Source organism: Drosophila willistoni (genome assembly GCF_018902025.1).
Source record: "Drosophila willistoni isolate 14030-0811.24 chromosome 2R unlocalized genomic scaffold, UCI_dwil_1.1 Seg167, whole genome shotgun sequence".
In the NCBI taxonomy this organism is placed as follows: domain Eukaryota; kingdom Metazoa; phylum Arthropoda; class Insecta; order Diptera; family Drosophilidae; genus Drosophila; species Drosophila willistoni.
This window is the reverse complement of record NW_025814050.1, coordinates 7,237,323-7,253,746: the sequence shown is the minus strand read 5'-3', so window position 1 is coordinate 7,253,746 and position 16,424 is coordinate 7,237,323. Positions and strand designations below refer to the sequence as shown.

Here is a 16,424-nt window from a genome sequence, read left to right as displayed (position 1 = left end):
TTTATACCGACGGACAGATGATCATGGCTAGACTCGGTTATTGAACCTGATCAAGAATATATATACTTTATGGCGTGTTACATACATTCTAACGACTTTCATAGACCATTTTCAAACTGCATTCAATACCCATGGCAGATAAACGTGCATTTCTATTTTCTTTTTTTTAAATAATTATATTTTTGAAGTATTTTGAAAAAAGTATACTTATATATATAATAAAGTAAATGGCGTAATTTAAGAAAATTTATTTAAATTTGAAATCAGAAATAGGTAATAAAGAAAATTTAACATAGAATACAAAGTAGAGACTAATTGTAAGTTAGACAGCTTAAAGCACTTGATAACAATTGCTTATGGTTCAACAAGGTATTGGGGGCGGGATCTTATTTATATGTCTATATATGTACATGGTCATGGGGGATGGGGAGGTAGGGGCTAATACATATAATATGTTAACAGTTTTGTTTCACATTAAATATGTTTATAATAAATTCAAATACAAGCTCCAAGTTTCTTCCTTCGTCGTATAGATAAGTGATCGGTTATATCTAATATATATCTTGAGTTTTTTATATGTATGTATAGATTTATATTTTTTTGTTTCTTCTCTATGTAGAATTCTTAGGGTTAGCCATTTTGATTAGCTTGGACGTGTTTTTTTGTTTTTTTTTTTTTCTCTCTCTCTATTTAGTGGTTTATCTTTTGGATTGGGAGCTCTGCTACAATATTTATTTAGTGAATGAATCGAATGAACTAATGTCAAATTTGTTCAAATATAAACACTATATCTTATTGGTTAAACATAAACAACAAAGGCCAACGTATTGTGCATAAAGGTACTTTGGAGGCATGGTCAATTATAAATTATATATATATATGTATATACATATATCAGATACTGCGATCATATATGGCATAACGAAACCGTTTAAAAGATGTTTAGGAGTATTTCAAACATGAACGAATATAGCTTTCATTTCTGATATTCGACAAATAACCATTGAACTGGCTAAGCTAATGTTGAAATTTACAATTTTATGCTAAAGTTGAACATTGGAATATATATTAACTCGCTGATAGATATCGATATTTAATTATTATAAAGGAACATCTAATTACTCATTAAATATCAATTAAACATTCGATAGCCTAACTTTTTACCATTTGGATCGCACTTTCCGATATATTGTATATATGTATATATATAGTTTATATATAGTAAGTTTTGAATGGTCGGGGTTATGCCTTACGCCGACATTGTTGTCGTTGCCGTGGCTGCCGGGTTGCCATTGTCGTTGGATGTCTTTGGAGCCGATGGCACGGCCATCGAATTTCTTGCAATCAGCTTACGTATTCGGTCCTGCAGATAATCACAGATGGAGGTGAATTTCTGTTGGTGGGCCAACTGCAATGCTGTGAAACCGTCCTGATTCTTTACTAGAACATCACTGCCAGCTGCCACCAACTGTTTGCACACTGCCAAGTGTCCAAACATGGCAGCCGCATGCAACGCTGTCTCTCCGTTGGGTAATACACCTAAATTTGGCCGATATTTCAGCAATACTGTGATCACAGCCGCGTGTCCCTTGTGGGCTGCTTTGAATAGCGGTGTCGCTCCATCACAACGCACTGCATCAATATTGGCTCCGTTTTGAAGTAAAACTTTACAGATATGATCGTGACCCATTTGTGCAGCAATCCATAAGGGAGTGGCACCATCAATGCGTTTGATATCGGTTTCTGCCTCGGCCTGTATCAGTAATGATAGCACTGTTCGATGTCCATTTTGAGCGGCTATAAAGACAGGGGTTGCACGATCCTGCAAAGAATGTAACAAATTTTATTAATACCATATAGCGAAATAATTGATAAAAATTGTTTTTACCTTCATACGGGCATTGACATCGGTTCTACAATCCAACAGTTCTCTAACAATTTTCACATGGCCTCCCTGGGCCGCAACAAAGAGCGGTGTTCCCCCATCCACAGAGGGTGTATCCACACCTGCTCCAGCCTTTATTAAAATCCTAACCACCTCCAGGTGTCCACCTTGTGCGGCAAAAAACATCGGTGTGGTACCAGTCAAGCGTCGTGAATTTGGATCAGCTCCCTGGTCAAGTAATTCTAATACACAATGCGTATGGCCGCCGGCAGCGGCTAGTATAAGCGGTGTTGTTCCATCCTGTAATAGGGGAAATTTACTCATTAGTTGAATTCAAGTCTAATACAGTGACTAGCTTAGATGTTGGATGTAATTGGTTTAACCTCAAAGTCATAAAATCAAATCTTTGGGCTTTCTCTTTATATTTCTGTTTATCTTATTGATACAAATATTTAATTTATTCAAAAAGTCTAGTGATTGATTACAAACAAACAATACTTGGAATAACTAGAAGAAAGATATATTCATTTTAGTGCGTATTACTTTAGACAGGGCATATATCCAATCTAAGAGCAAAATTAATCAAATAATATGAAAAGATAACTTTCTTACGCGCTTAAGTTCATTTACCCTTTCATTGTTAACTTATTAAAAATATTTAGTTTAATAAATTCCATTGAACGTTACAGCCATCTATTTATTTTAGCCTATGAAAGGGCCTCAAAAATTATATCTTTTAATCATTCATCATACTTTATTTGTATTTTGGAAGATAACCCCAAAGGTATTCCAGTTCTGGTAAGATCTGGTAGATCTGGCTTTGATTAATGGAATATTCCAAGAACTACTAGGATTTCCAATAATTTTAAAGCTTACTAAAGCCTATTGGGAATCACAACTGAATAAAGCCAAAAAAGATCAGTTGATTTTTTTATTTTTATATACAAAACGCTTCAGTAGATTAGTGTGAGAAGCATCTGTTGGATGAGACATAATTGTTAACTTAGATTTGTATATATTAAGATTTCTTTATATCATTTGTTTAAGATTATTGGAATTTCTACCACTGTATTTACTTTAACATGTTCTAAAAGCTTCTGTTACATGGCTTATAAAGAGATTCTATATCATGAAACCGAAATCGAAGAGGAGAAGACTTATTTCCCCTACTCCACTCCACATGCTAGTGAGCATTGAAGTCTTGTACCCTCTGCAACTGGTCAGATCAAACATATTCATTATATATCTACATAGTTCAATCATTTGCATACAGCATATATTCAGCTATATTTCCAGTAAATAAGATATACCTACATATATCTATCAACTTCACAAATTAAAAGCACTAACATTTGCTAATTTGCTCAATTTGCAGAAAGTAATTTGAATGTTTTCCAAAACTTGTGTTCTGGAATTATATAAAGGTTAAGGCTAAGGTTTCACTCTAACAAAGATGACAGTTTCCTTTGGCAATAATACTAGGTACCTATGAAAGCAAAATGGTAGAAAAGTTCAAACTGTGACAAGTATAAAATAAATCTAACATTCCATTAAAACCATTTCTCTCTTCCCTTAGTATTTAACAACTTTGTAATTATATGTGTATGAATTATCTTATACTTTTATGTGCACTCATTTATGCCGTGATCAAATTGATTGATCTGATCAAATTTGTCCCTTTTGTTTTATTTTTTGGATTTTACTAACAATATGGTCAAAAATATATTTGTCATTTCGACAGAATTTCTCACATAAAATTTGATAAAGTAAAGTTTGAGAGATCAAATATGTGACTTTGTAAGCGAATAAAAATTACACCCGTTACCTTTAAGTTTTTTTAAATTATTGATTTAAAGGACCCAATGTATGATTTTTTAAATTACTTAATTAAATTCTCAATATAATTTACAAAATGGTTTGAAAAAACCAAAAACCTGGCCCAAGCTTCAGTAGATGGATGACAAAATTGGCAAACTGAAACCATAACGATCTATTTTAATTGACAAAATACTAGCTGCTTGTTTCTTGCATTTTTATTGTTTCGTTTTCATTGTTACATGTTCAATGGCTCTTACTATATTTTCGAATTCGCTAAACCAAAAATTATTGCCGTTACATAAAGTTACTCAACAAGTAAAATCATCGAAAACGATTCCCCGAATTCAACAAAGCGTGAACCATGCGACTTTTTAAAAATGCTGTCAGTGAAATATTGCGAAATTTTCAACCAAAAAATTAATGTTTATAGCTTTTAGAGCAGTTAACACTTAATTTCGGTGCAACTCAAGTACGCACCAATTGGCAAAGAAAACAAAACAAAGCTAGAAAGTAAGAAATAACAGAAACTAAAAACAAAAGAAAACAAAACGAAAAAGAAGAAATTGAAATGAAATTTCACTTGAAGCGCAACCAAGCGCAGTCCATAATCAAAGTGGAGGCCAGTGGGGCAACTGCAGTTGGTCAGTTCAAGCAGCTGCTCTGGATATCCACTAGACATGGAGTCAGTCACAGCTATTAAAAGGGCATGTCACATGCAACGTGACTAAGCTAAAAATGGCAATAGGGAATGAAAAGATTTGCGATTTAGCAATTTGGATTTTCCCTCGACACGCATGCAAATTAACACGAAACGCTTTTACTTCCATTCGAGAGAAACTAATGATGGATTTCATTTATTTACTTAAGGCTTTAGATGCTCCATTTAATCGTTAAATTGGATGGATTCACTCCAATTTCATGAATTAACAAACTTTGTCTATGGGAGATTAAATAAAAGTATTTAACCAGGGTATTGCGATTGTACAATTTAATTCTATGAAGGTCATTGTTACGATAACAATGCTTAATTTTGATAAACACTTAATGATTTTTAAAATGCTATACAACATATCAAATTTTAAGGGCTAAGGCCAAGGGAGTTGCTAGGTATGAGCAACTCCTTCTAAGAATTCTCAAACTTTTAAATCATTTAAACGTCTCTTTAAAAAAGTTTCCTCATCTTAATCAGGTTAACTCTTGGTGGATTCATCTAACGGTACTCTAATGAGACTCCCGAGTGGGATGACTTTATAGGTTTAAAGTCCTCTACTATATTTTTGTTAAGAACACCAATTGATTCACCAATTGGTTCAGTTTCATTACTTTTATTATACCTTCATAGTCTTAGTTAATAAGGGTTAATTAATACATCATTTTATATAGTTTTCTTTTAACGATTCGCTCACACACTTCTTCTCTCATTAAGAAACTTGAGTCTACTCTGCTACATATCCGACCGACTCTCCAGATAGACTCTTTATTTTTCATGCATCGTATATCTTTTCATATCAATATTCTATCGATATCGTTTCTTGCTTAAAATTTTCTCTAAGAAATAAGTTATTAAGTTATTATTATTATTTCTTTTCTAAGAAATAAGTTATTAAAAATAGAGTTTAATTTTTACATCTTTCTTTATTTTCCAACTAAATGTCTTAAGGTATAATTAACGATCTTACTCTTAAGATCAATAGACTAGCTCTACATGTTGATAGTCCACTCACCTCATCTTTGCAATCCACATGAACTTTGCCACTGTCTAGCACTTTGAGCATAGCCAACTCATCGCCCCGCATGGCCGCCATGTGCAACTGCACATCGGAGGGCGTCTCCTTCTGTAAATAGAAAAGAAATCAATTAGTAAAACTTTAATTTCAGCAGCTGTCAAAACACAAGAAATTTGAGTAATCACAATACACCCACAACATGGCCAATGCTCTCAGTTTAAAGACTGGCCCTAGGCTATCGCCCACATTGCATTTGGAAATTACTTTCCTCCTCGACGCCATCATCATCATCATCATCATCATCATCATCATCATCATCATCATCATGATTCTCATAGTAATTAGGGCCAAGCGGTAACTAAAAACTATTCCGCAACGGATGTGGATCCACATTGGGTGAATTCTTTTTTTTTCATTTATATTTTGTGGTGCCGCCTTTGATAAGTAATGCATGTTAACCCTTAGATAGGCGCCTAGACCCCATTAGTCTTGACATAATCAAACCAAGGAAATACAATATAGCAATGAGATTTTAGAAATAGTGGGAAGTCAAAAATTTAATTTAGTTGGTAACACTTTTGGCTTTAGACTTATTCTCAGGCTCATTTATCAGACTCTTTACACAGATTTAATAAACTTTAATAAATTATGGTACAATATATTTCTCGAATTCTTAATATTTGCTCTTACATTTACTTCAAAAACTTATTTTTTCTTAAAATATTCTTATTAATCAAACTTTATTTTTTCTAAGTATTAAAGGTATTAAGTAAGCACCTTCTATATTATTTTCACTGAGTTGCATTTACATACATATAAAGTAACAATTTATAAAACATTTTTTTAGAATTTTACAATAAAATACAAAGTATCAACTATCTATCTAAAATAAACTAAGTCAAAGAATTTCAATAATCCATTTATATTGAGCCAAACCATGTAATAAAATGCCGATTTATATTTGAAGATAAAATAGTAGTACCTAATAAATAGTAGTAACTAATAAAAAAGATAATACTCTTAATAGTTTCTAAATTACTTTTTATAACATTTCAATTGTATTTAATGCACTAAACATTTAAATACTTTAGCCATTATCCCTAAAAATTATGCTTAGTGATCTATTGCCTTAGAAATCATCTCATCTAGAATATCTCTAATTAAATAAATTTTGTATATGTATACAAATTTGGTTTTCTATTTTAAATTATTTTTTTAAAATTGTTATTTTTTGAGGAAAAATATATTATAATCTTTTCTTAGATTATAAATCTTTTTCTCTAGAATAATAAAAGAAATCGCATCTTATCTGTGCAAGTCGAACCTCTTGATGCAGCCAAGGGTTAAATTAAATACATGAAGGTAATTGCCCCCGCCACACAATAAATGACCATTCATTGTAAAGGGGGAAACAAAAGAAATGAAACAAGGGTCATGTGACCCTCAATTCCATTTCATTCATTGAAGTTTGTATACACTTGACAATGGCATTTGTGCATATCCAAGAAACTTTTATTTAAAAGGAACCTTTTTCCTCAGATTTTTGTTATTGCTTTAGTTTGTTATTATCTGACATGAGTATGATTTTTATAATATTTTATAAAACTTAAAAGATAGTCATAGATTTCATATCCAAAATCCAATTCATATGAGAAACTTAAATGATCAGGTGGATGAATGTGGATGAAGTAGCTATAACATTAAAACCATTAGATAAATAGATTTATACCAAGCAACGACAATATGAATATACCCCTTTTGGTAGTGTATAAAAGCTACATATTTCGAACTCAGTGCTTTCATACCGACAGTCATTGAAAATGGCAAAGAGGGAGACCAGGAAAATGTCAACTTTACGTTAATGAAGCAAATTAAGTGCATGAATGTAAGGAAACAAAGGCTTGAGCACCTGCCAAGAGAGGCCAGAGACCCAAAAGAGGAATGAAAGGAAAAGCCCTCACATGTTGTGACTCAAGTTTCTTGCGTTTGCCCCATCATCAGTCAAGAGAAAAGGCAACAATGCAAATGCGCCACTTCAAAATGACATAATGATAATAATAAAAAAAAAAAACAGATGATGATAATGATGATGATGCTGGAGATGCTGGTGATGATATTCATAGAGGTGGCAACAGAGCTGCAAATGTCAGGTGTCGTCTATAGGTGAGAAACACTTTTAATGCTTCAAGCAGATCAAATGCTATTGCACCACAATTTATCTAATGGTTACTACTTGTAGTAAAGTGGTTAAATATGTGTTTAATATATTGTTAACAAGTGGTTTTCTCCCATTATCAGAAGTGTTTAAAAAACAAAGGCAAAGAAAACACTAACATGAGACGATAACGCAAACTACTAATACGTTTTGCAAAAAAAAAAAAAAAAAAACAAATATTATGACACCATGTTAATAGATGAGTGTGTGCGTGTGAGTGGGAATGTGTGTGAGCTGTATTTATTAAGATTATTAGTTATGTGAGCTCATGACTATCGCAACAAGTTGAGATAAAAGATGAGAGACTGAATACATTTAAGCAACTTCTAACAAAATTTTGTATGTAGACTCGTCCAGTTTGCATGCTAATCAGGTTTGTTTTTGCCACGCCCCCTTCCAACCCTAGATTTTTTTGTTAACATACATAGAATATGCATATTTTGCAAAACATATACATAGATATAAATGAAATATTAAATTAATTTAAGGTCATCTGAGGATGGCAAGAAAAACATGCCCTTTGGGGGCAACATTTATTTTTAACTATTTGATAAAAAATGATGAAAGGAAATCAAAATCTATAACTTTTTAACATAGTTAATAAAAACTCTATTTTAAAGGAAAATATCCCTAATTTCAGTGTAGCTAAACCATTGAGATAAATTGTCCAATCTAAAATAAAAAAAAGTAAATTAACTGCTTCAATTTCCAAAATTGCTAACAAATTTTCTAACCTTATGGAAAAAGATATGAATTCTTAGAGAAGTCTTTAAGAAACATCACATATGTATGTTTATTTAAAATATAAATTTAATAATATTTGATAGCGTTGGCAGTAGAAATATGCTGAAAACTTTGTTTGAATTTTAAAAACAAAAACCAAAAATGTAATAAATTGAAAGCTTCTTGATTGAGTTTTTTTAAGAAATAGTCGCTCAAGTAAATAATATATACATTTTTTTGCATAAAACTTTATAACCCTAGAATTTTTAAACAACTACATTTAAACAATTTTTAAACAATAATATTATTTATTGTTATTTAATAAAATTTGTTATTTGGATTAGATATGTAATTGGAAAATAAACTAGAGAAAGCTACCTTTAACTTTGAACGAAATTCGTTCAATGAATTTTCAAATGCTTTTGTATTTTACTTCTTTACTTCATCTCATTTAGGCAGTAAAAATAAAGTTTTATCCTGTAAATTTCTAACTGAATGCGTTCCTCTAGTCTTCGTATGTATGTTGATTAGGAATATATATAGTTTATTAATGTCCGAAACGTCGCCTTTTCGGCGTTATAAACATGTGACTAAAACTAAAATAGCCTCTAAAAGCAATAAAAATTGAAAGATTATCTCAATTTTCTGTTTTAGTTTTTGAAAATGTTATATTACCAAAGAATTAAAAAAAAACAACTTTAAAAGTATTAATGATAATAATAACTATATAAAAATATTGAACCTGCTTTTTATTTCATTAAAGTTTTCGTTTTTTGTGATAAATAATTGGTAATTTATATATATGCAATGTTTTGAACCAACTGCAGCTAAATTTAATATTTGTAATCTTAGATTAAGACATTTCTATGCTTTGTTTTACGTTTCTCTTTGTACTAACCTGAACCACAATCTGTACATCATGATAAGACAGTAAATTGACTAACATTTACAAATATAAAGATTTACTTTATTGAATACCTTCTGCATTTTCTTTTCAAAAAAAAGTAGGCGACTCAAATAAGATGTTTTATGCTAAAAGCACTAACGATATAGAGGTCAAAGATGTATTGTTATGTATAAATAAATTCGGTTGCATAACGGTTGCTTAGTAGTTGATTGTTCTACTCACCTTTAGTGACATGTTTTCTCTCCTAGTTGGACAGCCTGTACCATCAACTGCTATCCCTCTCCCACCTTCACTTGGCCAGTGTTTTGCACCTGTTTCTGCTGTGTTGTTTTTGTTGTTGCTGTATTTATTGCTAGTGATGCTTACAAGCCCGTTTCCAGTGACCGATTTTCAAAGTGTAACGTCTTGCTCCTCCAATCTTGAAGCTAACTATGCAACAAGAACTTCTTCTGGGTAACAGTGCAACAAGAACAACAATAACAACAACAAGAATAGTAACAACAAGCTCAGTAAGTGGCACCAATCAAAATCACAGCAGCAACAAGAACAACAAATGCATTAGAAGCCATCATTGGAGCCATCCACAACGAATTGAAGTCCAGTTCGAAAGTCAAAGCACTGCAAATATGAAAAACAAAAAAAATGTTAAGAATAGAAGAAAAGAATGCATAACCAAAAAGCCCATGGGCCAATATCGAATCTAAATTAACTTGCCGTCAATAAACAAGTTTCTTTTTCTTTTCTTTTCTTTTTTCTTTTCGGAAATTGTAAAAGTTATGGGCTTGGCCATGGTTAGACACAGATGAGAACTTTCAAAATTTTACTTAATCTTTAGAGCTAGAAACGTGCACTTGTCTCGTAATTACAATTTATGGAACAACATTTTTTAACAAGTTTTTCCTTTTGCTTTATATATGTACATACATAGATAGTTTTTCTTGCATATCTTTAATTTAACTTAAGAAAACTTAAAACTTAAAAAAATTGTTTCACATTTTTTTGTACGAGTCACAAACATACAATATTGAAACTTCATTTTATTTTTATAAATTTTAAAAAGAATATCCTTTAATTGTCATTTTCAAAAAAATTCTTAGCCCTAAAAGTGGGGTTTGGAAATTACCAAATCGTTAGTAAAGTTTGAAAAGTGTCTTTGTTAAATGTTTTTGATTATCTATATCAAATAGTTTCTAAAACGCCTAATCAATTGACTGGTACTATTAATATTTATGTTTGAAAACCGCTTTAAAAAATTAAATATTTTAGCAATTATATAATATTTATTTATTTTTAATTTAAAGATATAGAAAATATAAAACACAACAAGCACTAAGAAAATGATTACTGAAACAAAAGAAACTAAAAACTATTAGAAAATATAAACCCAAAATGGTATAAATTTGACTTTCCAAAGAAATTCTTAATTTTTAATCCCAAATCTCCTCTAATTGGGATAAGATTCCGGATAAAAAAATTGGCGTTAATAGAAGATACATATTTGATATTTACTATTCAAATTCTATAACAATGATAAGATGACTTTTACTTTGCCAATCAGCTTAGATAGATTGCCTCATACACGAATCTCTTAAAGCAACATATAATTTAAACAATTGTTAACCGAATGTATTTGTTTATGAAACGCCTCATCCGACGATTGGCTGACGATTGACAGGTCTCTCTCTGATAGTGAGTGCAATAGGTTCCAGCATTTGCTTTTACTTTGGTTTGTAGTTGAAATTAATTGCATTTCATGCCGGCTCACTTTTTACTTTTTTAGTTTCTACCAGCCCCATCAGCATCGTCATCGTCATCATGATTATTATCATTATCATCATCATCATGAGGTCATGTGGTCTGGGGGGGTCTTTCTGCCTTTCAACTTTTGACCTAGAAAGTGCTTTAGTTTACTTTTTTTTTTTTTGTTGGTTGACTTCTTCTTTATGCGTCTTTCATGATTCTATTATATAGGAACATTCTTAGCTTATACAGCAGCCATGGACTTTTGGGTGCTGACATCACACTTTACCACTTTTCTTTGGTTTTATTACAACTTTTTGGGTAATTAAATCTTTCGTTTTATTTTCTTGTAATTGTAAAAGCAACTTTTTGAAAAATAACCAACAGTATTTTTTATTGTCATTCTCAGATTGATTGAAGTTCTGGGTTATTTGATATGATGAAATAGTTTACTAGAGATAAGATATGTTTAGAAAACATGACATATACATACATACATATACAACTATACCGATATCGTAATCTGTTTTTAAGATAGTGAGGTATTTGGCATATGGTATTTATTGGCTATAATCATAAAATTGTTAACATGTGTAACATTTTAGATTACTAGTTATTTGGGAAAATGTAATTCTAATGTATAATCTGTCGATTTTTAAGGTCTTTGTAGATAAATTTTTGACAAATTAGAGTTAGGATATGTCAAAGTCATTGTAAGCCTCCAGTGAAGATGATAAGTGATTGGTTTTAACTTTGCCGATAATATTATTACTTTATATATGTACATACATACATTTTGCATATCACTTTTATGATGTTTTCTGTTTTTCTGTATTCCTCTTTCTCTCCTTTCTAATTGATACTTTTAACTCTCTCAATTAGTTTCCCTTTCATTCCTATTATACGGCATTTACATTATATTGTAGATTTATAGTTTATTACATTTGTTGTTTAAAAATAGCCTCAATCTTTAGCAAAAATGATCTCATTTCATTTTACGTTTATCGGACGACTTGTATTTTGCATAAAATGTATATATAGAATATATATACATAAATAACATAAAAGGTCAACAGGCAACTTGGCCGGGGCCGTGGTTAAAAGTGTTTTGTTTTTTTTTATAGCACTGATATCCACATATGTACTTTAAGTAATAGGCAAACACGCCGCCTTACGGATTGGCGGTAAAATTGACGTAAACACGCGAGCCGAACCGAGCCCAACCGATCTCTAGAAAAGCTAACAAGCAACTAAGCAATACAAATATTTTAAAATTAACGAAAAAATATACAAGAGGCTAGAATACTGGTTTTGCAAAGAGCCCCATTCAGCAGCACAAAGAAATAGTCTAAAAAAGAATGACTTACTTATTGCTTTAGTTTTAAAATATTTATGACTGATTAACATTTGATGTTGCTTTGGGAAAAATTCTTCAAAATTTTAAATAACTATATGCTTATTTATATTGTTATTCTTATATTGCAAAGAGGAGAAAATATGGGCAACAATCTCTAAGGTTGATCAAATAAGTATAGTCTGCTTTTGGGGTAGATTTTTGAAATCAAAATGGGCTTTAACCGTTATTTTTTTCGTTTATTAATTTTAAGCACAGACCGGCAAATCTAATTTAATTACAAGACGAAACAGACATAACTTTAGCTTGACTTGAATTATTTACCATTCACAACCATTGAAAGCGTAGACATGAATGGAAAATATCGTGCAAAGGCCTCGTGCAAATGACATTGCATGCTTTCAGACGCAAAGCCACTGAGTTCATTGAATGTTTATTCTTGCTACCGCGCCCATAACTATACAACAAAACCAATTGCAACTGTAAACCGTAACCGTAAATAACCCGCTTCCTAAGCCACAAATAAGTCCTTTCCTCCGTACAGAACCGCAACAAAAAAAAAAAACTCAAAGAAAATGTAACATTGACAAGAATTGGCGCTGACATCAAGCGAGGTCAAACAGAGGAGCCCGCCGCCCTCGTCCCACTCAGCCTCTTTCCTAAGCAATCATATGCTTAAAATCAATACTCACACTTTGATGGCCTAGTGCACAGGACTTTGTATGTGTGTATGTGTGCCTCTTGATTATAAATTATGAATGAGCACTAAGTAATTTTGCAATTTTCCCTTTCGGGCTATAAAATTTATAGCCATCAAATGTTTACCGACGGTATTTTTTTGTTTAGAGCAGGTTTATGAAAACAGATTTCGATTTCTTTAAACGGTTTAATTTATAGTTTGTTCTTTGTTTTTAATTATGCCGTGCATAACGTATTTATTGTATTTTTGTTTTATATATGCGTTAAATATTTTATTATTAAATTAAAATGTTTATTTGATGTGCACCAGGCGGCTGGTGGCGCCTCAAACACGTTTGGTTGAAAAATGAACTAAACATTGCACAGTAACTAATGGTAGCAACCCGCTATTTGAGAGAGTGCGAGCAAAAATAGGCGTAAAATACTTTTGGTATATTTCAGTGCTGGAAAATGCTAATATCGAGCGCAGCCAACTTCGCGTTGAAATGTCAAATTCTCCTTCTTTCTCTTTTTCGCCCTGCATTTTGCGAGTTGCGGTCGATTGATTTGTAATTTTTTACAAAAAGTGAGTAAATTTTTTAAATGATATTTAAAATTATGTATAATTTATTTAACAAATGTTTCGCTAACCCTAACAGCATACAACAAAATGGAAAACGACGCCGGTGAGAATGTCGATTTGTATGTGCCCCGCAAATGGTAAGTAAAACACGTGTTCATCAATTGAGTCCCATCCCTTTCCTACCTCTTTCCCCCCTCTGTTCCATCTCACAATTTTATTGTTTCTTTTTTATTGAATGTTTATTAATATACTTCTTTCTCAATTGTAGCTCGGCATCGAACAGAATCATCCACGCCAAGGACCATGCCTCTGTCCAATTGAGCATCGTTGATGTGGATCCCGAAACTGGACGCCAAACCGACGGCTCAAAGACCTACGCCATCTGCGGCGAGATTCGTCGTATGGGCGAGTCGGATGATTGTATTGTCCGTCTGGCCAAGAAGGATGGCCTTATTACCAAGTAAGTGTAAATGATATCATTTCCCGCCAAAGAAAATGTACTTATTTGTTTTTGTTTACTTGCAGGAACTTCTAAATATACTTTGAATTGTCGGTAATAAAGTGAAGTGAATTCCTTTTATATTTAAATTTTAAACACAAACAATGTGTTTTTCTTTTGGAATAAACGGAGTGGCTTTTTAATGATAGCTGATCGAATTAAAAGTGTTTATTATGTTTTATTGACAAAAACCATAAAAGAAGAAATTTATAATGAGTGCCAGAATTTGAAGCGAAAGCCAAAGGAAATATTTCTGCAGTTTTATTAGGTTTAATTTTAATTGAACAAATGGGCAGGCTAAATATCTTTATCTAGTTTTTTTTTTCTCTGGATGCAAAAATTAAATTACATTTTATTTATATAGTATCTTTATCAGTTTCTAATGCTCGGAAAAACTTTGTAGATGGAATGCACAAACGAGCAAATTCAAATTTATTAAGTTATGACGATTTGCATATTTATATTTTACATTGTTCTGATGGTTACTTAGGAGATTCGCATTTGCACTTGTATATTATTTAAGGACAATTTCACATAGTTAAGACATTTTTGGGCGAATCATCATTTTGGAATAGATTAGTGATATATTCCAATCCCATGATCGTTTCCAACTTCCCCAAAGAATGCCGATTAAACCTTTGTCTCCACCACCGCTATTAAAGATTCCATTTAGCGAACTGCAAGTAAAATGTATGAAAATTTTGCTTAAAACAATCCATAAGAAATAATATTCTCTTACCTGTGTCCACAGTTGCTAAACCACCAGCCACCATTGTATATGGAAGAACAACTACGTTCCCAAATGTCATTATCTCGGTCAATGGTAGAGAATTTCATGTTCAAATGAGCGGAAAGTGAATCTCCAGCGGTTCCGCTGTAAGCGCCTAAAGAGTTTAATGTATAGTCTTCAATTTCACTGCCCACAGCAAAATTATCATAGCGGGCATAGCCAGTTGCACCATTCACATCTCGGAGTTCGATCAGCAACTCGTATCGCTTAGCTTTGGTTAATAAATATAAATTCTCTAATCCAATGAAGTAGTTGCCGTTCGGATTGCCAAAACCCCGTTTGTAATCCTTCCAATTTCTTTGGAAATCGACAGTATTATCAATGCGACGCTGAACTACAATCCAGTCGCTCGTATCTATTTCAGGTGTCTCGGTAGAATATTCATTATATTCAGTGCTCTCAGAGTGAGCAAGTTCTTGCTGATCATCATCATCTATTGGCTCCTTAAGTTGGTCGTCAACGAGTTTAAACTTTAGGCTTTCCATTTCAGTATCCTCTTCTTCAGATTGGGCTGAAATATTTTCCGTAACAGTTTCCATTTCATCTGTTCGCCCTTGAGTTTTAACATCCTTTTCGGTATTAGTGGAAGTCAGTTGATCGATCCGTTCAGAAAGTATCTTCTGTTCCTTCCGCAATTGCTTAATTTGATTATCTTTCATTTCATCAATGGAATAACAGTAATTATTGCATGACGATATACATGCATCGAGTAACTGAAAATTACAAAAATTGAAAATTGTCATTACTTACTTTTTAATGTTTTCTAAGTCAAACTTACCCGGGTCTGCCTGGAACTGTCCCATCTGTATATTCGATGCGAAGATATTGTACCAGCACTTAATAATACCACAAAAAGGACAAAAATTTTGAACATTTTTCAGCAGCACAGGCAAAATACAAATGAACTGAATCGAACTTAATGAATACTAAGCCATTTATATTCCTCTATTTATACTTCTTTTGATGTACATACTTATTATATTTTGTTCGGAATTGATAATGATTGTTTTTGATTTCTTTAGAAATTACTATCTTCAAAAATTTGCATGAATACATAATTCTTATGAATTATAATAATATACATATATACACTGGTCGGCATATATATTTTGACATCATTTACATTTCACATTATATAAATAATAATAAAGCTTTTGGTACTTTCTAATTGGTTAAGAAACCGAACCGAAATTCATCGAAATCATATTATATTATATAGCTCTCATATAAACATACTATCAAATAATATGCCACATAACCAGATTGCTCCACCACAAGATTGTAGGCTGTTCTTTCGCGAACATTAGACTTTTTAAATAAAACCTTTCCTGGAAAATAAGGAAAGATTAGAAAAAATGAAGTAAGTAAGTCGTCTCGCCGACTTAGGTATACCATACACCAGTAAAGCAAATATTTCAACTTTATTAAACAAATGCATTTTCACATGCTTCTTACAAGCATATCTTAGTATCTCGCTCACTCAATCATACGAGCACCCTAGCGCC

The 16,424-nt window shown here is 32.0% G+C and overlaps 3 protein-coding genes across 4 annotated transcripts; 1 reads left to right on the top strand and 2 right to left on the bottom strand.

Annotated features, from left to right (window-relative positions):
• Positions 1–254: 254 nt before the first annotated feature.
• On the bottom strand, positions 255–13,300 carry LOC6643852 (ankyrin repeat domain-containing protein 29). Its single transcript, XM_002066916.4, has 5 exons — positions 13,062–13,300; positions 9,498–9,893; positions 5,428–5,538; positions 1,889–2,185; positions 255–1,822 (listed from the first exon to the last, which is right to left on the bottom strand). Exons 2-5 carry the CDS (start codon positions 9,507–9,509, stop codon positions 1,250–1,252), a joined length of 993 nt encoding a protein of 330 aa, XP_002066952.1. The 5' UTR covers positions 9,510–9,893; positions 13,062–13,300; the 3' UTR covers positions 255–1,249.
• A 257-nt stretch (positions 13,301–13,557) lies between these two features.
• LOC6643769 (40S ribosomal protein S21) lies at positions 13,558–14,293 on the top strand. 2 transcript variants are annotated; one of them, XM_002066915.4, is made up of 4 exons: positions 13,559–13,633; positions 13,707–13,767; positions 13,899–14,090; positions 14,156–14,293. In XM_002066915.4, exons 2-4 carry the CDS (start codon positions 13,718–13,720, stop codon positions 14,163–14,165), a joined length of 252 nt encoding a protein of 83 aa, XP_002066951.1. In that variant the 5' UTR covers positions 13,559–13,633; positions 13,707–13,717; the 3' UTR covers positions 14,166–14,293. The 2 variants fall into 2 exon arrangements, with proteins under 2 accessions (XP_046866732.1, XP_002066951.1); XM_047010776.1 differs by lacking the exon at positions 14,156–14,293 and having other exon boundaries at positions 13,558–13,633; positions 13,899–14,094.
• Positions 14,294–14,578: 285 nt separating this feature from the next.
• On the bottom strand, positions 14,579–15,696 carry LOC124460346 (microfibril-associated glycoprotein 4-like). Its single transcript, XM_047010945.1, has 2 exons — positions 14,869–15,696; positions 14,579–14,806 (listed from the first exon to the last, which is right to left on the bottom strand). Exons 1-2 carry the CDS (start codon positions 15,660–15,662, stop codon positions 14,668–14,670), a joined length of 933 nt encoding a protein of 310 aa, XP_046866901.1. The 5' UTR covers positions 15,663–15,696; the 3' UTR covers positions 14,579–14,667.
• Between the last annotated feature and the right edge of the window lie 728 nt (positions 15,697–16,424).